The sequence below is a fragment of the Sorex fumeus genome, unplaced genomic scaffold (assembly GCF_029834395.1).
Source record: "Sorex fumeus unplaced genomic scaffold, SorFum_2.1 ptg000008l, whole genome shotgun sequence".
NCBI classification, from domain to species: domain Eukaryota; kingdom Metazoa; phylum Chordata; class Mammalia; order Eulipotyphla; family Soricidae; genus Sorex; species Sorex fumeus.
Genome location: NW_026606065.1, coordinates 87,039,651 through 87,062,838, shown reverse-complemented (window position 1 = coordinate 87,062,838; position 23,188 = coordinate 87,039,651). Strand labels below are relative to the sequence as shown.

Genomic DNA, 23,188 nt, shown 5'->3' with positions numbered 1-23,188 from the left:
CTCCAAGAGGGACGGAGGAATCAAACCCAGGTCAACCGCGTGCAAGACAAATGCCCTACCCAAGGGGGCTGTATTGCTGCCTGTGAGGCCCTGTGGATGAAGCTTACAATGTCTTGCCTTCCCTATGCACTTTATTTCAAAGCCTTGAGTCATCTTCTGGGTCTTTTTCTCCCCAGCAGTCCCTAATGGCAGGTTTCTCGGGCTCATCTCAGCAATTTGGGGCAGCAGTGGGGATTTCTGTGTGTGTGCCCATATCACACAGCCACTCAGTCTGCACTTCTAAAGATGTCTCAGTAATGCCTCTGGAAAAGCTGTATTAATCATAATTTCAATCTTTGAAAGTGATTTTAGTTTACTGTTCCTTTTTAAAAATTGGAAAATGGTTTTCATTGTCAAAAAGTGTATTCCCTAAAAGATGTTTAGGATTAAAATGCAGCGTGCACTTGCTATCATCTGCCTTAACGCACTTGCTAATAGATTTTCACGACTGGTTTGTGTTCATTCATCCAGAAAATAGGGTAGGCATTGCTTGTCATCAGTACCTTACACTGTGTCTGTGTCCTAATTGTTAAATAAAAACAGTCACAAGAGTGCTCTGTCCCTTTGAAGAATGCGTGTCATATTAAGGCTAATTGCCAGTATTATGGGTACCCTCTATGTCTGAATGCCTAATTTATGGGCTGGGGAGAAAGGATGCAAAAGGCTTTGCCTGTGAAAGCCCCCCACGCACTGTCTAATGTAGCTCTTTAAGGTGTAACCCTGATGGCTCCTCATTATCATTTGGCTGAACCCTGTCTGTCACCATGACTGGCCATGGAACATCTGCTGACAGAGGTTCCCTGGCTCTCTGAGCATTGTTTAGGAGCCCCTTACATACTCCTCGACCCCTGCCCCCTCTTAAAGGGTGGGAGGCTGTATTTACAGAATAAATTCATTAAATGGACTTAAGTCTAATTCAGTTTGTAGAGCAAATGGGCAGAAGATGTTGAAATGGCTATGGTTTTTAAACTTTATATCTTGTCATTTTTTTTTGTGGGGGGGTGGACTTGCACCCTGTAGTGCTCAGTCAGGACTTATTCCTGGACCATATGGTGTACTGTGGATAGAGCCTGGCTTGACCGTGTGCCAGGCAAGCACCCTACCCGCTGTAGTATTGCTTTGGTCCAGGCCTTTGTATTTCTTGTATGTTTCCTTTACAGAGATCTAGGTTCTGTTTGAAAATTGTCAGTTACTTTTCCTTTTAGGTCGATTCGTAGTTCAGAATGTTTCTGCACAGAAAGATGGGGAAAAGTCTCGAGTGAAAGTCAAAGTGCGGGTCAATACCCATGGCATCTTCACCATCTCCACGGCGTCGATGGTGGAGAAAGTTCCTGCTGAGGAGAGTGAAGTGGAGTCGGACATGGAATGTCAGAATGAAAGACAACCTGACAACTCGGACACTGATGTAAGTTTGTCTATGTAAGCCTTTGAATTTGGATAAAGAGCTGAGTTAATTCTAAACTCTGTAGGAGCAGGGTAAGGAAAGAATGGAAATCCATTTTTCTTCATTTCGATTAGAATTTGAGGTGCTGTGATAATAGCAATTGCTAGATGATTTGTAACTTGGAATTTAGTGAATTGTGATTAAATTCTGCTTAATGTAATTTGAACTGGTGTATTACAGTTTTGAAAAGACATGACCACATGTGGAAAAATCAGGTATTATCTGGTGATTCTTTAAGAAAACCACCTAAAAATACTTAAAAATACTATCCAGTGAAATCTCTACTAAGTATTAACCTTTCTTTCTTTATTGTATGACAAAATTGGTGTTCCAGAATCTTTCTTTTTACTTACATGATTTGTTGTGGAAGAACTGATTAATATGAGAAAAGAAATTTGTTACATCCTGTGTTCACATTCTTTAAGGATAAGTGATAGTTTTACATGGTAAAGAGGATTTTAATAAACTTTAAAATAGTTTAGCAGTTAAATTCTGACTAGTGAACTGGGTTATAGCTTAAATGAAGAGGCAGGTGGTACAATTTAGAATTTAAAAAGTGTGGTATGCTGGGGTCTGAAAATGTTATTAATATTTCTGAGAAGCTTATGAGGGGGTGTTAATGTCTGAGCCTCATTTTTGTGGTCATCTGAGAACTTCAGTATACCAAGTTAAATGACCCGTGCCGTATTCTTTCTATTTGACTACAGACGCCAATAATCAGTGCCTGTTGTATCAGTCTCAAGGACCTTTTGTGGATATATTTGCATATCAGGAATGCTGTATTTCTGAATATTTAGTGTCTGCCTTTAGGATCTTGCAGCTCTAAAAGAAAAATGCGAGAGACTTCAGAGTGGGCATAAAATAGTTAATTAGAACGTGTCCAGTTTCTCTCAAGGATGGCAGAAAGTCATCAATAAGGACTGACTTGCTGGGGACCGAGACCTACTAACATGTGGTGCATGTTCTTTGTCCTGAGAGCTTTTGAGCTAGAAATTGCTGGATTGATCTTTAGTGGGGACTGAGGGTCTTACATATCTTAGCTGAAATGCTGAACCCAAAAACATAGCAGCTAGATATTATTTAATTGTTCAGTTCATTGGAAATACAGATATGTCCATGTATAATGGTGCTGTTGAAATTTGGTGTGGGAAACTTGCTTCTGGAACAGTGGAGTAAATCTGTTTCCTCTGTTTTTTTTTTTTTTTTTTGGTTAATGTCTACAAGGCTAGGTGAAATGTCTTAAGGGAACGATCTTGATCGTCATCACATCAGTCAAAACTACTTAATGTTGTTTAACTTTATTCACTGCTGTCATTCAAAGGATTTCTTACAGGTTTAAAATTTCTAAGAAGTTAAAAAAAATCTGTTCATTTTACTTTTCTATCCAGTATCTTTCCTCCCCCACTTATTAAGATTTCAGAAATTCAGTGTACTGTCTTTGGTGCCCAATAACCTTTTAAATTTATACAAGTACACCTGCTTTCTACATCCTTTGTGCCTGGGCTTTCATTTCAGAAAAATATCCAGCAAGACAACAGTGAAGCTGGAGCACAGCCCCAGGTACAAACTGATGGCCACCAAACCTCACAGTCTCCCCCTTCACCTGAACTTACCTCAGAAGAAAACAAAACCCCTGATGCTGACAAAGTGAGTGACTCTTCTAGTTCATTCCATTAGATGATGTTGCAACATGTAATCATTAATGGTATCGTTAAATCTGCAGTGTCAAGAGAAAGCACCAAATGACTTTCTTCTACATAATTTTTTCCTGTTCTGTTTCAGTGTGGTTTTTATGAAAACTAAAACTAGCTAGAGGTACTTACGCCCAACAAAGGGAACTACTTTAGAACTGAAAGTTTCTCTTGATAATCAAAACTGCCACTCCAAAGCACCAAGAGACAAATGCATGTAGCATTTGCTGTCTTTAGAGTTAGAGGGATCAGCTGATTCCTGGAGCACAAATGGGAACATCGCCATGTTGTGTGATTCATTTCCAGTCTAATGATAAGTACGTGGGTAAAACGAGTCTAGTAAACTTTCAAATCACTAGTCAGGTTTACAGTAATTGTGATCATCCGGTAATAGACTGTGTTTCAAAGTAAATACTAATTTGTGCTTTAGTTCCACAGTATGCATTAGAAGCAAAGTTAAAACCGTTTTATCTCTTAAAAAAATGCTTCTCATCAGACCTTCAAAATTCACGGTCAGATGGATATTGGGAGGTATTCATTGTAACTCCAGATCACTATATGCTTTGCAGAAACGTTATTCTCAGCTCAAGGTGCATGTAAATTATTAACCTTTCATTAGTGTCTTGATTCCCTCCCCCAACCCCTCACACTCTGAGAATAGATTTTATTTTTCCTTTTTGGGTCACACCCAGTGGTGCACAGGGGGTGCTCCTGGCTTATGCACTCAGGAATTACTCCTGGCAGTGCTCGGGGGACCATGTGGGATGCTGGGAATCAAATCCAGGTCAGCCGCATGCAAGGCAGACCTGCATACAAGGCAGACCCACTGTGCTATTGCTCCAACCCCTGAGGATAGAATTCTTACCCTCAAATACAGGTTTGGAATCAAATGCATTTTGTGCTTGTAAAAGTTTCCAGGTTTGAATCTTCCCATGCCCTGATTGGTCATGGTCTGTAGGTTCTGAACTGGTTTCTGGACACCTTTTATTTCTCTTGTTTAATTCGTGTTGATGGAGGAGCAGCTTGCTGGTTTTGAGTTACAGCATTATTTCCCTTCACTTCATGTTGAGCACTTAAAACTTTCGTCAGTAGTTTCCCATCTCTGTCTCGCACATGATATTTGGGTAACCTTACGTGATTTTAGGTGGAAGTGCAAATACGTATTCCTTTTGGAACATTGTCTTACATACCCTCAACAGGGTTCCGTATCCATGCCATGCCAAGTACCATTTTGTAATTGAATGATTTTGCTAGCAGTTGGTTTAATGTTATACTACCATGCATAGCCATTTGTTTCCCATATGTCTGTTGCACTCCTTTATTTTGCTAGAGGTCAGTGTCATTTGTCTCATTTTTCCTCTCATTTTTCCTTGTCCTTATAGTCTGCACGATATGTTGGAAGGTTCTCATGATCACCTGAGGGGGAGGAACACCTGGGACTTGCCGACAGATTGATTAGGTCAAAAATTGCAGACAATAGTCTAGTACTTCATAGGCATGTGATTTCTTTTTTTTAATTCAGTCACCCTGAGATACTATTTATAATGCTTTCACGATTGGGTTTCAGTCATACAGTGTTCCAACATCCATCCCTCTACCAGTGTACGTTTCCCACCATCAGTGTCCCTGATATCTCTTACATCACTTCTTCCACCCCCCACCCCCCCCAGCCTGCCTCTTCGCAGGTACTTTTCTGTCTCTTTCTCTACTTTTGGGCACTATGGCTTACAATACAGATAATAGGCCATCGTGTTTTGTCCTTTACCTATTTTCAGCACACATCTCCCATCTAGAGCAATCCCTTCTAATCATCATTGTCACAGTGGACCTTTCTCTGTTCAAACTGCTTTCTCCCCCAGCATTTGAGGAGAGCCAGTCTCCTTTCAAACAGTGAGCCAGTCCTCCTACCCTTTGTCTCAACTGTCCTTGGGTGTAGTCTCATACAGTATTTTTTTTTATCCCCAAAATGAGTGCAGTCATTCTATGTCTGTCCCTCCCTTGCTGACTCATTTCACTTGGCATGATACTCTCCATGTCCATCCATATATAAACATATTTCATGACTTCATTTTTCCTAACAATTGTATAGTGTTCCATTGTGTAATGTACCAGAGTTTTTTTAACGGTTGTCTGTTCTCAGGCACTTGGGTTGTTTCCAGATTCTGGCTGTTACGAATCTGTCATTTTTGCTGTGTATTTTTGCACCTCCAGAGTATATTCACAGAAGTGCTATTGTTGGGTTACATGGAAGCTCAATTTCTAGTTTTTTTTGAGGAATGTCCATATTGTTTTCTAGAAAGGCTGGACCAGTTGGCATTCTCACCAAAGAGTGAATGAGAGTCCCTTTCTGCCCCCATCCGCGCTTGCACTGGTTATTCTTGTTCTTTTGAATGTGTGCCAGTCTCTGTGGTGTGAGATAATTTCATTGTTGTTTTGATTTGCATCTCCCTGATGATTATCTATATAGAACTATTTTTCATGTACCTTTTGGCCATTGATATTACTTTCTTGAGGAAGTTTATGTTCATTTCTTCTCTCCAGGCGTTTGCTTCTAAGACACATTAATTAGAAGTCTAGGAGATAGGCAGTCTAGTCTCATGTGACTATAATTTTAAGCAGATCATTGAAAGTCTTTTGGCCACCAGTATCTTAATGTAAAATGTCTGGAACTTTAGTATCCTTTATAACTTCCCCAATTACCCCAACACGATATTTGCTGTGCCTCATAGGCTTCCCTGTTCCTAATCTGATCTGCAGCTGAATCTCCTCAATAGTGTTTGTGCTACCAGCAGCAGTGGAAATACATAGAAAAGGCTTGGAAGATTAAAGGCCATAGGGGATTCTTACATCTTTATCCTGTGTTTTTCCTATTTTGGGAAGTATGTAAAGCATTTTTTTTAATTACGTATTTCATTGTTTCATTTGGTATTTCAGTATTAAGAAATTATTCAACTTGAAAGACCCTTGAAATGAGAATACGAGTGTGTGTGTCTGTGTGTGTGTGTGTGTGTGCGCGCATGCGTGCACAAGCACATATGCACACGCTAATTTTAGTTAAAGCAGGTGTGATTCTGGGATATAAGGGCTAATAAGAATAGAGTTGATCTTAATGTAGTCAACACTGGTCAGAGTCTGCCTTGGGTTACTGTTTGATTCTAGATTATCATTTAAAGATGTGTTAATTTGGCAGTAGCTTGGATTTGATGGGGCTGGGTGAGGGGACACACTGACTTGCTTAAAGCAGTTAGAAAGTGAAGATCTGCAAAGAAAATTTCTTACAGGAATGAATCTTAAGTTAAATATGAAAAGAGAAAAGCACCCTGTTGAATCCTGAAAGGCAGTGGGTAGTGGTATCCCGGATTTAAAATGAAAAGGTGGGACTAGATTAAATTGAATGATTTCGGGTATTTTATTTTTGTCTGAGTCATCACTACAATGGGAAGGGCGCCTTTTTTTTTTCCAAGGATTAAGAATTTCTTTCTTTTTGTATCCCCTCTTCCCAAGGTTAATGAAAAGAAAGTTGACCAGCCTCCAGAAGCTAAAAAGGCCAAAATAAAGGTGGTGAATGTTGAGCTACCAATAGAAGCCAACTTGGTCTGGCAGTTAGGGAAGGACCTTCTTAACATGTACATTGAGACTGAGGTAAGGACCTAATTACAACTAATGGTAAACACCATTACTTTGGATTGTGTTTGGTTGTTGGCTTTGTCTGAAGAGATGCTTATTCTTAACCATATTCATGCAGTAGGAGGAGTTGTTAGGATAAGATGAAGACAAACCTATAGGATTTTCTATTTAATATATTTTAGCAATAATGTTATCTTGATGGTTTTATTTAAAGAGCTCTTTAGAATATTTCTGCTTGATATAAAATTGAACATTGAGGGGGTCCTGGGTTCAGTCCTAAGGATGCTTCCCCAAGAATTATATAGTATAATCCCCTCCCAGGAAAAAAACAAGAACCCTCCCCCCCAAAAAAAAAAACAAATTGATTTTCAGATTTTTGTGAAGAAATTGATAGCATTGTTGGCTTAGCACAGTCCATTGGACATGGTCTCTCAGTTAAAATTGAGACTTAGTTTTCTGTTGCTGAACTGGTTACTCTGGGTTTAAAGTTTAACAGTAAATGTACTGTAAGTAAATTAATTTATCTTTGCTTTAAATATGGAATGGTAAATGGTATGACCATTGTACATTGGCTAATATTAATCTTAGGTATATCTATATTACTACAATAAAAATGTGAAATCTATGTGTGAACTTAAAAATGAAGAATGTCATAGAATTTATTTGAGGTTAAAGTATGTATATAAATTACTGATTTTAATACCAAAACCTTAAAGTTAAATTTTAGTTACAGATAAACAAAAGGAGTTCATCTTTTTTCTGTTTCCTGACAGGGTAAGATGATAATGCAGGATAAATTGGAGAAGGAGAGAAATGATGCTAAAAATGCAGTGGAGGAATATGTATATGAGTTCAGGGACAAGCTGTGTGGACCTTATGAAAAGTACATCTGTGAACAGGTTTGTTTAAAGAGTGTTCTTTTTGGATTTGGGGCCATACCTGGTGATGCTTGGGATTACTTCTGGCTCTGCCCGAAGGAATTTCTCATGCTAGGCTCTGTAAACCATATGGGATGCCAGGGATGGATGGAGCTTGGGTCAGCTGGGTGCAAGGCAAAGAGCCTTACCCGTTGTCCTATTTTTCTGCCCCTTAGAGATGTTTTAATTGAGATCCCACATAAAGTTGTTTTAACATAAGTTTGACATTTAAACTTTGCTTTAGGACTTTGTAAAAACAAAATCACTCAACAGAAACGGAGAGGGACATACTAGTGAAGTGCGGATTTATTCTATTCTAGTTTATCCCAGTGGCTTTTTTGGAATCCACAAGAAAGATTTTATGTATTTATTCAGACTCTGACATAATAGTTTTGGGGGCAACAGGGTAAATAAGAGAAAATCCTTACTTTCAGAAACCTCAGACTCACTATTTTTAAAGTGAATCTGATTCCTTTGTTGCTTGGTCTATTAGTATTTTTTCCCGTAAGACTTGTTTATACCATTACTCATCTTTTCTGGCCTCCCAGATCTATCTCTGAATAAATATCAGAATCAAAACTGGGAAAAGTGGTTTTTGGATTGTTTCTGGTGTAAGACTTTAATTTTGGCAGTTCTAAGGTCTTTGGGCTACCTTGTATACATTCTAGTTCTTGGCTCTGCTCTAATAAAATATTTTCTTAGACTGAAGTCCTGAAATCGAGCTATGCCAAACTAGAATAGAAATACATGAATTTGTTAGGAATATATATATTGCATCAGGAGTGATAATTTTTTCCCAAAGAAAGGACAGATGCATGGCCCCAGCATCACATGTCCCTCTGAGCACTGCTGGAAGATGAATAGGCACACATTTGGGCGTGACCCTGAAATGATTGTTCTGGAAGGTAGGAAAATATTCTTCCATGACCTTATTTTAATGCATAGGTTGTCAAAATTGGACACTTAAGGTACAGTAAGATATTTATATTTTTTTCGTATTAGAGCAGGTAATTTACCAGCATCTCTCAGTTGTCCCTATAAAAAAGACAGAAGCCAAAGTATGTAATTGTTCCTTTTCTCTTGTAAATTATTGGCGCTAATTGAGCGTTTTTATTTCTGCTTGGTAGCCTTGCAGTGAGGCGAGGTTTAAGGCATCTGAGGATGAGTTTATTTATTTATTTTTTTTGTAAATAATTTTTTTTTAATTTTATTTATTTTTTAACAATTTTTATGAGTGAAACACCATGAGGTAAAGTTGTAGAATTACCGATTTTTGTGCTCGGGTTTCAGTTATACAAAGATCAAGCACCCATCCGTGAAGATTTCAGGTAGGTCTTTCTACTGATCCTGATTTTATTTTTTTACTCTGTAGGAGCATCAGAATTTTTTGAAACTCCTCACAGACACTGAAAACTGGCTCTATGAAGAAGGAGAGGACCAAGCAAAACAAGCCTACGTGGATAAGCTGGATGAGTTGATGGTAGGCTCTTCTTGTTCCTGGAAAGCGCTTGCTTGTGGCTTAGACCACAGACTATTGAAATGAAGTCATGACAAATGCTAATGTGCAATACATTTTCTTTTAGAAAATTGGCACTCCGATTAAAGTCCGGTATCAAGAAGCCGAGGAACGACCGAAAATGTTTGAAGAACTAGGTCAGAGGCTGCAGCATTATGCCAAGATAGCGGCTGACTTCAGAAATAAGGCAAGTCATCTGCATCGTCAGGAGTTTCCCTGCCCTAAAGTTCAGTGGATTTCATCACAAACTTGCATGATTCTTAAATGAGAGATTGGGTTCAACCAAATGTACATTCGCACTTCAGAGGAAACAGGGTGATTTTCTTTTTTTGTGAAGCAAGGTAGATTTTATTGAAACTTCAGCAGGGAGAGGAAGAGAGACGGATATGCTCGAGAGAGCACAGTGGGAATAGACAGGCAAAGAGACGAGACTAGCAAGCGAGAAATGTGTTCCAGAGAGATGGGGGCTTGAAGAACAAACTGAAATTGGGCCAAATCGGATGTTGCTACTAAGTACTAAGTTCTGCTTTATGACCTTGGTTTTCCAACGTAGGATGAGAAATACAACCATATTGATGAGTCGGAGATGAAAAAGGTTGATAAGTGTGTTAATGAAGTAATGGAGTGGATGAATAATGTCATGAACGCTCAGGCTAAAAAGAGTCTTGATTCAGATCCAGTTGTACGTGCTCAAGAAATAAAAGCAAAAATAAAAGTGAGTATTGTCTGTAATGTTCCTGCTCTGTTTTCTTAGGGATTCAGCTTATACTTGTTTGAACTTTGAACATGTCCATAACTTCAATGACTATTTTTAAATGGACATACCTTTTAACTCCTCCTGAGACCAAATTTCTTTTTTTTTTTTTGTTTTTGTTTTTTCTTTGCTTTGCTTTTTGGGTCACACCCAGCAATGCACAGGGGTTACTCCTGGCTTTGCACTCAGGAATTACCACTGGCAGTGCTCAGGGGACCATATGGGATGCTGGGAATTGAACCCGGGTTGGTTCCATGCAAAGCAAATGCCCTACCCGCTGTGCTATTGCTCCAGCCTGAGACCCAATTTCTTCAGTGCATCTTTAATAGTATAGAAATAAAGAAGTCCTTGTAAGGTTGTTAAATCTCTCTTTCTTCACTTGTTCATCCAATTGAACAAATGTGTTCATTGGGCATTTACAGTGTGCCAGCCATTAAGGGCTAATGTTTTACAGAGCCCCTGCCCTTGTGTAACTGCCCTCTGAGTGGAGAGAGACTCGACAGTAGACAAGGTTAAGTGCTGTGGCTAAAGAATCAAATGGGGGTTAGGTGGTTCCTGGCAGTGGAGATGACATGGGCTGATACTGTATTAAGAAAGACCTTGCTGAGTGCTTAAACCTTCAGAGGAAGGTAGGAGAATAGCAAGCAAGTAGCTGCTTTCTGTCTGGAAGAATGTTCAAATATAGTGAAGGTTCAAGAAGTGTGAGCTTTTGAAGATTGGCTATAAGCTTGAATTCCAGCTTGATTGATTTATTTATTCAAGATCTGGTTTAGTTATAGGAGCCATTTCTTTTTTTCTATAGGGAATTCTAGTATTCAGGAGTATAGTATATGTGTAGTATTATGTTGAGTGGGTCACATGAGGTAGTCATTTGTGTTCATAACAGTTCCTGATATATCAAAAGAATGTACTTACGTTTTTTAAATTTTTATTAGTGAAACACGATGGGGTACAGTTGTAGACTTATAAATTTTTGTGTTTGCGTTTCAGTTATACAACGATTGAGTACCTATCCCTCCACCAGTGCCCATTCTCTACCACCACTGATCCCAGTTTTCCTCCCTCCCCCCATCCCGCCCAGCCGCTGTGGCAGGGCATTCCCTTTTGTTCTCTCTCTCCTTTTGGGTGTTGTGGTTTGCAAAAGAGGCTTTGAGTGGCAACCATATTCGGTCTATAGTCTACTCTCAGCATGCATCTCCCATCCTGGGAGGATCCTCCCAGCACCCTTTATTTGGTGCTCCCTTCTTGTACTTTTTTTTTTTAAACAAATCTTTAGGCTGTAGTTTGGGGCAAGTATAATGTAAAAAGATTTTTTGCATACATATGTGTGTATATGCTTTACATGTGTATTGAAATTGGTAGAATACTGTATGTAGGAAAGTAATTAAAAGTTAACCTGATAGTAACTAGTTTTGGTTTCCCCTTTTAGGAATTGAATAACACTTGTGAACCTGTTGTAACACAACCAAAACCAAAAATCGAATCACCCAAACTGGAAAGAACTCCTAATGGCCCAAATACTGATAAAAAAGAAGAAAATGTAGAAGGCAAAAATAGTTTTGGTGCTGAGCCTCCTCATCAGAACGGTGAATGTTACCCTAACGAGAAGAGTTCTGTTAATATGGACTTGGACTAGATAACATTAAACCGGCTTAGTTCTTCAATTAATAAAATATTTTTGCCATAGTACCTGATTCTACATAACATATGAAGACTATTTATATTTTCTTTTTTTAAGGATGTTTAGAAAATTTGTGTATTATATGGAAAAAGAAAAAGCTTAAGTCTGTAGTCGTTACAATCCTAAAAGGGAAAATTGCCTTGGTAACTTTCAGATTCCTGTGGAATTGTGAATTCATACTAAGCTTCTGTGCAGTATTACCATTTGCATCACTGAGGATGAAATTGACTTTTGTCTTTTGGAGAAAATAATCTGTACTGCTTGTTCAAGAGGGCTGTGATTAAAATCTTTAAGCATTTGTTCTTGCCAAGGTAGTTTTCTTGCAATTTGCTCTCCATTTCAGCATGTGCGTGGGTGGGGGTGTTTATAAACAAGACTAAGTCTGATTTCATAAGGGCTTTCTAAAATTAATTCTGTCTAATAGAATATGGGTTTGTTTTTGCTTTGATATTAAAATCCATTTGGTAAGGCATCAAACGCTAGTGTAATGTGTTAGCAGCATGCAGAACATAAACTTTAAGATATATCTCTGCTTAAACAGTACATTGTTGCGTGAAGGTATAGAATGGAAGAAATAGTGACTGTAACTGACATTGTGAAGCCTTCTATGAGCTTTAAAATAAAGTTCATCTTACGGTGTCATTTCTAAACTGTTTTGTCACTGACTTTAAAATGAAATTGGAAGGTCCAGAGATAATTCAGTTGATTGTGGTTTGTACACAGGAGACACACGTTTGATCACTGACCATTGCATGGTCCCCGGACCATGGGGCTGCCCTGAGCACCATCAGGTGTAACAAAGACTATGTGTTAAAAAGTTCAAAACTTTCTTGCTACTCCTGTATGCTTTCTGTATTCTAGTTGATAAGTGACAGAAACAGCATTTATTTTACATTAAGATCTTTAAAATGCAAGGTATATAATGTGCTTATAAACTAGGTAAAGGTAAAGGTCCTCCCGTTGATCGTCGATTTGCTCGAGCGGGCCCAGTAACGTCTCCATTGGAGACTTTGTTGTTACTGTGTCTGGCATATTGAATACTCTCGGTAGCTTGCCTATCTAATTTTGATTTGCTTTTCAGATTTTGTGTAGGAAAAACATGTTGCTGGTTCTTGTTGCATATCCTCAAGTTCTTTTCTTGTAATGTGAGTTATCTCCATGTGCAGTTGTGTTAGTATTACACTGACTTAACTGCTCCATCAGGGGAATTAAATATAGTCAGGTGGTACAGCTTTAGCACTCTAAGGAGTCATATGTGTACAGAAACATTGGTGGTGGGTTTGGAGGTTGGCTTTGGGACCACTCCTGGCGAGGTACTCGAGGACTTACTCCTGGCTTTGTCATTATGGTCAGTTGTGTGGAAGCCAGCACCTTGCCTGCTATACTAGCTCTTTGACCCCCTAAAAAATTATTTTAGTCCCAGTATTGGTGGATTTGGGGATTTCACACGTCTTTGCTATTTTAAATAATGTGGCAATAAGTTGTGTCTAGTTACGTCCTAATGAAGTGCTGATGTGGCATAGAAAGGACACACATTCAGATAGTAAGAGTAACCACACCACCCACTGGGGTTCTACAGCTTTTACAAGGGTAGCTACTTCTTCCTGGCAAGGGATGATTTATCTTTCAACTGTTACCAGTCTGTCAACTACTTTTCAGTTATCATCTCCCAAAAAGTAGTTAATTTCACACAGTAACTCATAGGAAGCTTCAGTATTGGGAAAAAATAAACTCTGTGAGATCAAGTCACCCAGATTTTCGATTCCACACTCCAGTGAGTCTACACTTGGCATTGTTTATAACTGGTGTTCCTATCTGTATTTCATGAGTCAGTTCTCACTTGAAATACTTAAATGTTGATTTTATATAAAATATTCTTAACTAAGGTACCCGATCATTTGTCAGATACCACTTTTGTGATTTCTTGTAACAATCTTGAGAGAAGCCTTAAAATTATGTGACCTGTGTTTTTAAGTTCTTTCTATTTTTTAAAAAGATCTTTCTTTTGAGCCATACTTGGTAGCCCTCAGGGTCTATTCCTGGCTGTTTTTGTGTGTCCCCTGGCAGTGTTCATGGGCAACCATGTATGCTGGGTATTGAGCCCAGGCCTCCTGCATGAGCTTGGCATGTTCAGTTATATCTGGCCCTTTATATTTTCTTAATACACACTAATAACAGCGCCAGTGGGTATAACATTTACCCATTGATAGGAAGCTAGCTTTGAATTCTATGACAGTTGGGAAGCTTTTTTTTTTTTTTTTTTTTTTAGGTTTTAAATATGAGGGTCTGGACATTAGGGTGAAATTTTCTGTAGTATTGCTGTTTGGTAAAGATAAAGCACGTATTTTAAAAATCACTTGGCTGTTCTAATCTGCACTCAGAGTTAGAATTTTTCTTGTGGCAAAAATACATTATAATAATATGATGACTTAGGACAGTTAATATGAAACTAGAGTCTAACATGGACCAATTTGGAGAAGTTTCTTTGCAGGATTTAATTTTATATTTAGGTTTTACTTAAGTTGACACATGACAGTATTTCTGTGTCTGTAGTTATTTCAAGTAAGTGTTAATAATTGCATTGGTTAATGTGTGAGCAAGTAACTAAATTTACGTTGTGTAAAATCCTTAACAATTTTTGAATCTTATTAAAAGAGAATGTGACATACTTCTGTAAAACAATGGAAAACTAGTTTCTGAAAGGCAAAAGAGGATCATTTTGCTAGTCAGGTCTTTCCAAAAATACACCGAGTCAGACTAGATTCCTGAGTGTGTTTTCACCTGGTTTGTAAAATAAGCGTGTGCTAGAAATCTGGAATATTTTGCTTTTCCATTCACCTTTCCGTTCACTGAGGTTTCTCAGAATTATCATATAACATAAAGTAAAAAAGGTAAAGGCCCTCCCGTTGATCGTCGATTTGCTCGAGCGGGCCCAGTAACGTCTCCATTGGAGACTTTGTTGTTACTGTGTTTGGCATATCAAATACTCTGGGTAGCTTGCCGGGCTCTCCGAGAGGGGCATGGACCACTTAAATTTTTCTATTTTGCTTAAGAACAAACAGCAATATGATACAGTGGAAAGCACATTTATTTTTAATGGCATTTAGACCAGACCTAGTGGCGGTCATGGCTTACTTCTGGCTCTGCCTTCAAGGATCACTTTTAGTGGGGCTTAGGGGACCATATATGGTGCTGGGGATCCAACCCAGGTTGCCCATGTGCAAGGCAAATGCCTTACCCACTGTATTATCTCTCTCATCCCGAAAGCATACCTTTTTCAGAAAAAAGTGTTTGACTTTATGTGCAAGATTCCAAACAGAAAGGCTGGAGCAATCATACTGTAGGTAGGGCGTTTGCCTTGCACCGACCTGGGTTCAATCTGTGGCATCCCGTATGGTCCCCGAGTATCTTCAGGAGTGATTCCTGAGTGCAGAGCCAAGAGGAACCCCTGAGCATCACTGGGTGACCAAAAAAAATTTTTTTTCAAATTGCCCCACCCCCTTTTTCAGATAGGTCATCCAACTTCCTCCAAATGTCCATATCCTCAATTCAACCACATCACAAAGCTTTCACTAAGTCTGTTGTGGACCCTTTATGCAGGATAGGATTTCCCAGCTGCAGCACTACTGGTGTTAAGGATTTTGGGTGCTCAGGGCATATTTCTGGCTTTGCATTCAGGAATTAATTCCTGGCATTGCTCTGGGGACCATATGGGATGCTGGTGATTGGACCTGGGCTGGCTGTGTGAAAGGTAAATGTCCTGCCTGCCGTACACCACTAGTACCACCGCTACTACCCAGTACTACTCAAGTTTTGTTGGAAGCTGCTCCATGTTCTGTAGTCTTTCCAGCAGCATTCTGGGCCTCCCACGAGATGCCCGGTTGGGACAACCCGAAATGACTGCCCTTCCAGACCACTCTTCTTGGCAGGGTGACTCTGAGCTTCAAAATAATACACGTGATGAAGGGAGAAAAGTGGCACCGAATGCCTGCCACGGTGGTCCTCATAGAGAAGGTGAAAAGGCAAGCCAGAATTTAGTTGTGATTGGCTCAACAGTCGTATTCTCTGTGGTAGGAGAGTAATAGGAATTAGCAGGCATGTCAACACTTTCTGCATGATAAACTTCACAAGATGCAAAAGAAGACAGCTTCCATGTGACCCAACAATTCTGCTTCAGTGTTTATCCCCAAGACACAAACATTTATTCAAAAGGACCTCTGCACACCATTCAGTGCAGCACAAATACAACCACTAGGATATCCATATCAATCCAAGTGTCCAGTGACATGAGGAAAACAAAGGTGTGGTGTTTATATGTACACAACAATACTATGCAGCTGCAAGGAATGATGAGATGCAATTCGCTGCAAATTGGACAAAACTGGAGGATAGCATGTTAAGAAGGTCAAAACCCAAACCAAACAGCATTTCTCCAGAACAGTCCCCAAGAACACTCAGTTCACAGGATAAACTTGAAAAGGTCAAGCAAGTCTGGGGGAAAGGTTTTCCTTTAGATGTATCACAAAGGGTCTAGAATGTGCTGAGACAAACTCGTTTAACTGTCACTAATTCCACATTTCCCAATCTTGTTCCTCCAGGAACTGAGTACAAAAGTTGGACTTGTCTTGCACCAGACTTGACAGACACTGGGGCAAGTGGGAAAGCAGGTGCTGGCTGTGGAGGGCAGGAGAAGGGAGAAGGCTGCAGAGAGCGGGGAAGTGGGGCCTGGGGGGGGGGGGGGGAAGTCAAATGATTCTCACTGTTTCGTTCCTCTTGCAAAGTTGAAGCCAGTGTGAAGTTGCCATTGGACGGGTGTCGTTTCTGCTTCGCTTGACTGATGAGATTGGTTTTGGATTTTGTGTTCTTGTTATTTGGTTTGGGTTCACACCCTACAGTGTTCAGGACTGACTTCTGGCTCTGCCCTCAGTGATCACTCCTGGTGGTACCAACTCTGGGGACCATATGTGGAGCTGGGCATCAAATTTGGGTCAGCCACCTGCAAGGCGAGCACCCTGCCTATGTACAACCCCTGCTGTGCAATGCCTGTGACTGGCCTATCTGCTGAAGAAAGAAAGAAAGAAAGAAAGAAAGAAAGAAAGAAAGAAAGAAAGAAAGAAAGAAAGAAAGAAAGAAAGAAAGAAAGGGGGTGGGCGAGAGAGAGAGAGAGAGAGAGAGAGAGAGAGCAGGCAGGCATTACTTCCTCAATTCCAGATTCAGTCCCAGCTTAGGAAAGGAGAGAAGGAGGAAGGCAGACTTTCAGGCTGATTATTGAAGCAAGTTGGGAGACAGAATTGTCTGTATTCAGTATCCCTCTTTACTCACACCCAAAGACCTCAGGGCCTTTGCATCACTATGCATCACTTTGCATTACAGTGTGAGCTGTAATTTCTAAAAAAAAACTTTTCTCTTGGTTGATTAGGTGAACCTAATATATAGTTTTTGTTTTTTTTTATAAAGAGTAGTATAGGAACTATACTTTTTCTCTGTTTTGGTTTGGGGGCCACACCCGTTAGTGCTCTGGGGCTATTCTTCGTGAACCTTGTGGTACACACACTAACCCTGTAAGCCTGGTTTCCCAAAGTGGGTGAACCCACCCTCTCTAGGGGCAGTGGAATGATCCACGGTGTGAGAGCAGCTTCAGATGCAATTGGGGTGGGGGCAGGAACTCTTTCAGTTTGTTGCTATTTTTTTAATTTTTTTTTTTTCCTGAAAAAGAGGCAGTGGACCAAATACTTTTGGGAACTTCTGGGTCCACCAAAGAGTGGCTCCTATAAAGTACTGAACTGGGGGCAGGAGGGGAGGGCGAAGAGATTATCTGGCTCTGCCAGCCGTGTGAGCTTTTTGCACCTCGGAACCTTCCTTTACAACATGATGACTCTGATATAATAAGAGTTTTAGCCCACAACGAGAGCCAGACTCCGGTTTAAAGTTTGAAAAAATTGAATCTGACTGTGTGCACAACATTCCGTCTCCGTGACCTGACAGTGTTCCCAGAGTCAGCCACATCTTGTCTGAGTTGCTTGTGCGGGTGAAGGTGGGGGGTTCTCTGCAGAGATCCAGGGGTGGGGGTTCAGGATAATAGCTGTCTGCTGTGTGCTCAGAGGCCATGGCTGGCATTGGAAGGTCGCTCTGGGGTCCTGGTTGGAGCGGAGACGGCAATTTGGCTGACTTTATTCCTGGAGGTTTATTTTTTCTTCTCAGAGCTCCAGCATGGTTGGGAAGGAGAAGAGTGGGTTTCCCTGGCACAGGGAAGTGTTCAGAGCCGGGAGCTGCTGGCCCCAACCGCCTCCGCTCCTGAGCACGCCCGAGCAGCTGCTTCATGCGGGCTCTCAGTTCCAGGGCAGCTCTGGCTCCCAGTGCTCTTCACCCCATCAAGCCCCAGCTTCCGAGGAAGGGAAACCTTAAATGTCTTAATTCATTGCAATCCAAGTTGTCTAGCTCTGAGAAGAAACCCACATCAGCTGAGAGTGTTCTGTGCCAGGTGACATATATGAAGTGGGGAGGTGGAAGGGGGTAGCCTCCAGAAGGGTAGAGAAGGCGTTCACTTCCCTCTCTGCCATCTTGGTCGCCCCAGGAAATGCCTCAGGAAATCTAGGACTGATGAGCCTGGGATGATACTGATCTCACCTCTTCCCAGCTGCAGGAGGTGGACATCAAACCTGGGTTCCACTTGTCTTGCCAGGGGTGGAGACTGAGCCTTCCCACCTCATTCCCCAGGGACCTCCGGATTCGGGCTGCACTGAAGAAATGCTCTTTGCAGAAAAGGGAAATTAGTCTTCAATCTTAGCCAGGTCTGTCACCTTCCCTCACAGGAAAGAATTCAGGGGGGATGAAGAGTGAAGTAAAATGATTTTATTTAAAGATTATGCGGAAGGAAAGAAGAACACATTCAAGAGAGAACATGGGCATCTCGAGAGGGGAGAGAGCTGAGAGTCCACATCTCAGGTGGCGATGCAGCCCTCCAATCCCACCCTGCTCCCACCAAGGGGATTCCCCCTGCTTGCCTTTGCAGAGTTGGTTTTACAGGTTTTCTTCTGAGCTGCCCTATGTCGGGCTTTCTACTCATAAGTCTGTAGCTTGGGCCAGAACAATAGTATAGCGGGTAGGATTTTCCTTGCATGCTGCCGACTCAGGCTGGAGTGATAGCACAGTGGTTAGGGCGTTTACCTTGCACGCAGCCAACCTGGGTTCAATTCCTCCACATTCCTCTGCCCCTCTCGGAGAGCCCGGCAAGCTACCAAGAGTATCCCGCCCGCACAGCAAAGCCTGGCAAATTACCCATGACATATTCGATATGCCAGACACAGTAACAGCAAGTCTCACAAAGGAGACGTTACTGGGCCCGCTCGAGCAAATCCATGAACAACAGGAGGACTCTGCTACAGTGCTACAATGCAGCCGACTCGGATTTGCTCCCTGGCATCCCACATGGTCCCCCGAGCACCGGCAGGAGTAATTCCTCAGTGAAGAGCCAGGAGGAACACAGAAAAATTGAAGGGGAGGGGGGAGTGTTTCTATGGCGTTGTCAAGGGGAAAAGTGAAACTTTTGATGTCCACATTCATGTCCTAATAGGCAATAACCCTTTGTTCCTCTCCCTATGGGCGTCCAGCCTTCTCTGGCCTGAGTTGCCACCAGCTAGAGTCTTATCAGTTCCTGAGTCCACAAAGTGGGTCCAGCCATAACACTTTTGTCTTTATTTTATTTACTTATTTTTTAATTTATTTATTGAATCACCCTGAGAAAAGTTACAAAGCTTTCAGGTTTAAGTCTCGATCATACAGTGATCAAACACCCATCCCTTCACCAGTGCATATTTTCCACCACCAAGAACCCCAATAAACCCCCCATCCCACCCCTCCCGATGCCTGTGAGGCCAATAATTTCCACTTAACTCTCTGCTTTGATTACATTCATTATTTCGACGAAAGATGCACCATTATTATTTGGAATTTCCCCCCCGACAATCAGACCTGCTGAAAGGCATCGTGAAATAATTTGTTTCCTATTGCTGGTTATGAAGACCATATGATGTCATGCGGCCACTTTTGAATTTCTGATATTTTACTAATTAAGTCTGGAGGGATTTCTGCCCAAAACTGCATAGTTCCGAGATTGGTTTGTGTGCCTCTGAGTCCATGGCCGTGCCAGAGAGCCGCTCATGGGGGGGCAACTCGTGGTCTAAGTGGGGCGGGAAGGACCATGCTTTTGTCATTACAGTTAATGACAGCAACTTTCTGAAATCCCATCTTGGTTCTATTACTTCCGGAGATCTCATCTCCCCTGTGCCTTAAATCTACCAGCCTGCTTTGGTTTTTGCTTTATTTTTCACAACTAATCCAGAAGAAGACTAATCCCCTTGACAACGCCATAGAAACACTCCCCCAAGAGAAGATGACAGAACCTAGTATCTCCAGAACTCATAGCAGGGACCTGAGTGCCCATCAGCCCTCTGTTAGGGTGCTTTCGCTTCTTTCCTTTTCCTGTGCCAGAATGTTGAAATTGAACAAATCTGATCCAATGACAGACAAATCCGGCTTCTCTTTGAGCGTGGACACGCAGGCGAGCTCGTGGCAGCGAAGGGCCTGGTAAATCGCGTGCCCTGGCGATCCCAGAGAAGGCAGGCTTCGTTCCAGCAGCAGCCTAAAGTCAAAGCTGAGTGAATGAAGAGATTCTGAGCACCTGGGTGTTCCCCACGCCTCCTGCTGAGACATCAGTCCCTGATCAAGCATGTTTGCCCCGAGTGAGCACAGAGATGAACTGATCCAATCACTTGATCCCCTGTCACCAACTCTATTTCTGAAGGCCTCACAGCTGTCAACGTCGCCCCTCAAGTTCCTTCCCTTTGAGGCTCCTCTTTTGTCACCCTCACCCTCACCTTTCACCCCTGTGCCAGGGATTTGGAAGTACCCCTGGTTCCCAGATGGTTCCCTTACTCTACTAGGGATCTTACCTTGCCCCTGCCCCCTCTCTTTCTCTTCTGCTTCCCGTCCTTCTCTACCTCCTTCTCCTCCCACTTACCCATCTATTTCATTCCCAGTTATAGTAAGAGTCATGTAACATATCACTTGTCCTAAGACTGTATTAGAGGGAGGATGTTTGATTCCTGAACAATCTGCCCATTGCCAATAACTCCTAGATCAGAGCATCTTCAAGCTACTCCTTTCTTCCAAGGCTCGGGTAAAAGTCCTTTTCAGGCCAGATAGTGTAGGGCTTAAGGCACTTGAGCATTTGTCCGGTACTTGCCCCCCTCCTCATCTCTCCTGATTCCTCCCAACACAATTGAGGGTCTCTGAGCTTTGCTGGGAATAGAGCGTAGAGCCAGGCGTAAGCCCTGAGCACAGCTGGGCATGTCCAATAACCCAAAACAAGGAAAGACAACAAAGAAAACTACATCTCCCGTTCAGGGCCTGTTCACTGCACAGTGGTGGAAACTTGTTCCTGCCTGACCACTGACCATAGTTTGACTTGGGGCAAATCCCAGTCCTCCCCAAGTCTCCTGTTCTCTGTAGCAGAGAAAACCAATAGCACATTTTCAGGGTCACTGCTCAAATGAAACCTGGGATGTTTAATCTCCACCTAAATGTCAGTGACAGGGGTGGGTTGGGGTGGGGGAGAAGAGTCACGCCCCACTTTGGATGCTGAGTAAGAGACACCCTGTTTGAGAAGGCTGCCCTCCACCTCCACACCATGTGGGTGAGGTTGCCTGCAGAATGCATGTGGGTGAGTGATCATACACTCATCGCCTTCCTCCCTTGCACATGCCCTCCCTGTTTTCAGACTTGCTGTCCCGAGAGAGGCTGACATAATTTCTAGCCAATCCTTGTTGCTCACAGTTCCCCCGAGTCCGGTACCCCACAAGCACCCTGCTGAGCCCCTCTAAGTGTTTGTACCAGTAGATAACTACAGGCTTCCAACAGCCGAGGGGGTTGAGAACCTTCTGTGTGTTCCCACACCCCTGTGCCACCTGCACATTTTATTGTTGTTTTCTAATTATTGAAAGTCAACTAAAATGGAGGAAATCAGTGTGAAACAAACCTATGAAAACTAAGAGGAAGACCTGAAAAGAACTAGATATGGTGGGTTGGAATCAAAGAGACAACTGTCAGAGTGTGGGGGGCCCGTTGGCGATTCCAGAAGGTGACTGCAGTCACTTCGCTTTTCAAACGTCTCTCAGGGTTTGCTCTACTTCAACAGAAAAGGCAGGAGGTGGGGAAGAGCTCCAAGGCTTGGAATAAGTGTTTGCGTGCACGAGCCCTGGGTTCCATTTCTGCCACCATATGTTCCTCTCCAGCAATGCTGGGTGTTCCCCACAAGACACACACCCTCCAAAAAAAAAAAAAACAGAAACTGAAATTCATAGATAATTCTTTTTGGAAGAAAAGTGTTCCAGCTTGTCTCTTACTTGAAGATAAAGCTTTAACCCTCCACCAAAAGATTAGGGGATGAAAGTAGATTTGACTGTTGCAAGCTGAAAGAAGTTGTTAATAGAATGTACACATGATTTTAGAATTTCTCTGTCTTATGAAATGCATAAATTTTGTAATTAAGTCAATGACCACTGGTGTTGAGGGGCTCTGCTAAGCAGCTGTCCTTTCGCCTCTCTCCTCCTGAGTCACGTCTCTCATGTCACAGTTCCCTCATTCTGTCAAAGGGGAGGTGGAGAATCCAGGCCAGTTCAGAGCTCCTGTCACCTCTACCGCTTCCTTGGGTGACCAGGTAGATGCAGGCATGTGCGCACATGCGCACACCCTCCTCTCTCCAGGCCGGCCTCCTTCTGCCCAAGGGGGTCTTGCCTAGGCTGTGGGAAAGCCTGTTCCTCCCTTACAGCCCACCCCCCATCCCCCGGCAATTTCAGCTTTATGGATTAGATTGCATCCCTTGCATCCCCCAAACTCAAGTGTTGGGGTCCTACAGCCCCTGGGTTGGTATTTGAAGGTGGAGCCTTTAGGGGGTTATCAGGGTCAATGAGGACAGGAGGGTGGGGGCCTGAGGGCTAAGGTGAGAGGCTTTGCTTCTACGTGGATGGATCTGGCGGGTATCATGTGGAATGAAGTCAGCAAAGGGACAGATACAGGATCATCTCTCTCACATACAAGTTACAAAGAAACACAACAAATAAATATCAGACCCCTGAAGGCAACAGGAACTGAGAACTGGTCTTCAGTAGGAGGCTTCCTGCGGGGGTGGGGAGGGGCTGGGGGGTTGGGAAATGACAGTGGTGGGGGGAGGTGAACCTTCTGGTGGAGGATGTGAAGCTGGAACATTTTATGTATGAAATCCTACAATAACATTTTTGTAAACCATATTGTATAGTTATTTTTTTTAATTTTGAAAGAAAAGAAATATTAGAGAGGGATAAAGGTATGTTTCCAGCGGTGCTGCAGAGTGATTTATTTTTCCCCCTATAAGGGGGCACTAGGCCAAAAAAGTTTGGGAGCTTGCTTATTTGAAAATCATTATCTCTTTACACTGTCAGGACAGAGAAAACCCCACCTCCCACCTCAACCCCCAGCCTGGT

The 23,188-nt window shown here is 42.1% G+C and overlaps 2 protein-coding genes across 4 annotated transcripts in view; one reads left to right on the top strand and one right to left on the bottom strand.

The window, feature by feature from the left end:
- HSPH1 (heat shock protein family H (Hsp110) member 1) overlaps positions 1-12,319 on the top strand; it is a 28,704-nt gene extending 16,385 nt beyond the window's left edge. For 2 of the 3 annotated variants that reach the window (XM_056109258.1, XM_056109240.1), the window contains exons 11-18: positions 1,245-1,444; positions 2,999-3,130; positions 6,679-6,816; positions 7,575-7,700; positions 9,091-9,198; positions 9,302-9,421; positions 9,788-9,949; positions 11,418-12,319. In XM_056109258.1, the coding sequence (XP_055965233.1) occupies positions 1,245-1,444; positions 2,999-3,130; positions 6,679-6,816; positions 7,575-7,700; positions 9,091-9,198; positions 9,302-9,421; positions 9,788-9,949; positions 11,418-11,624 (1,193 nt within the window). In that variant the 3' untranslated portion in view covers positions 11,625-12,319. The remainder of the gene's footprint in view (positions 1-1,244; positions 1,445-2,998; positions 3,131-6,678; positions 6,817-7,574; positions 7,701-9,090; positions 9,199-9,301; positions 9,422-9,787; positions 9,950-11,417) is intronic. The other variant, XM_056109249.1, reaches the window with a different exon arrangement.
- A 7,792-nt stretch (positions 12,320-20,111) lies between these two features.
- The window catches only part of LOC130018376 (WD repeat-containing protein on Y chromosome-like), a 93,051-nt gene continuing 89,974 nt past the window's right edge, over positions 20,112-23,188 (bottom strand). Inside the window, exon 23 of the mRNA XM_056109069.1 lies at positions 20,112-20,310. Within this exon, the coding sequence (XP_055965044.1) occupies positions 20,112-20,310 (199 nt within the window). The remainder of the gene's footprint in view (positions 20,311-23,188) is intronic.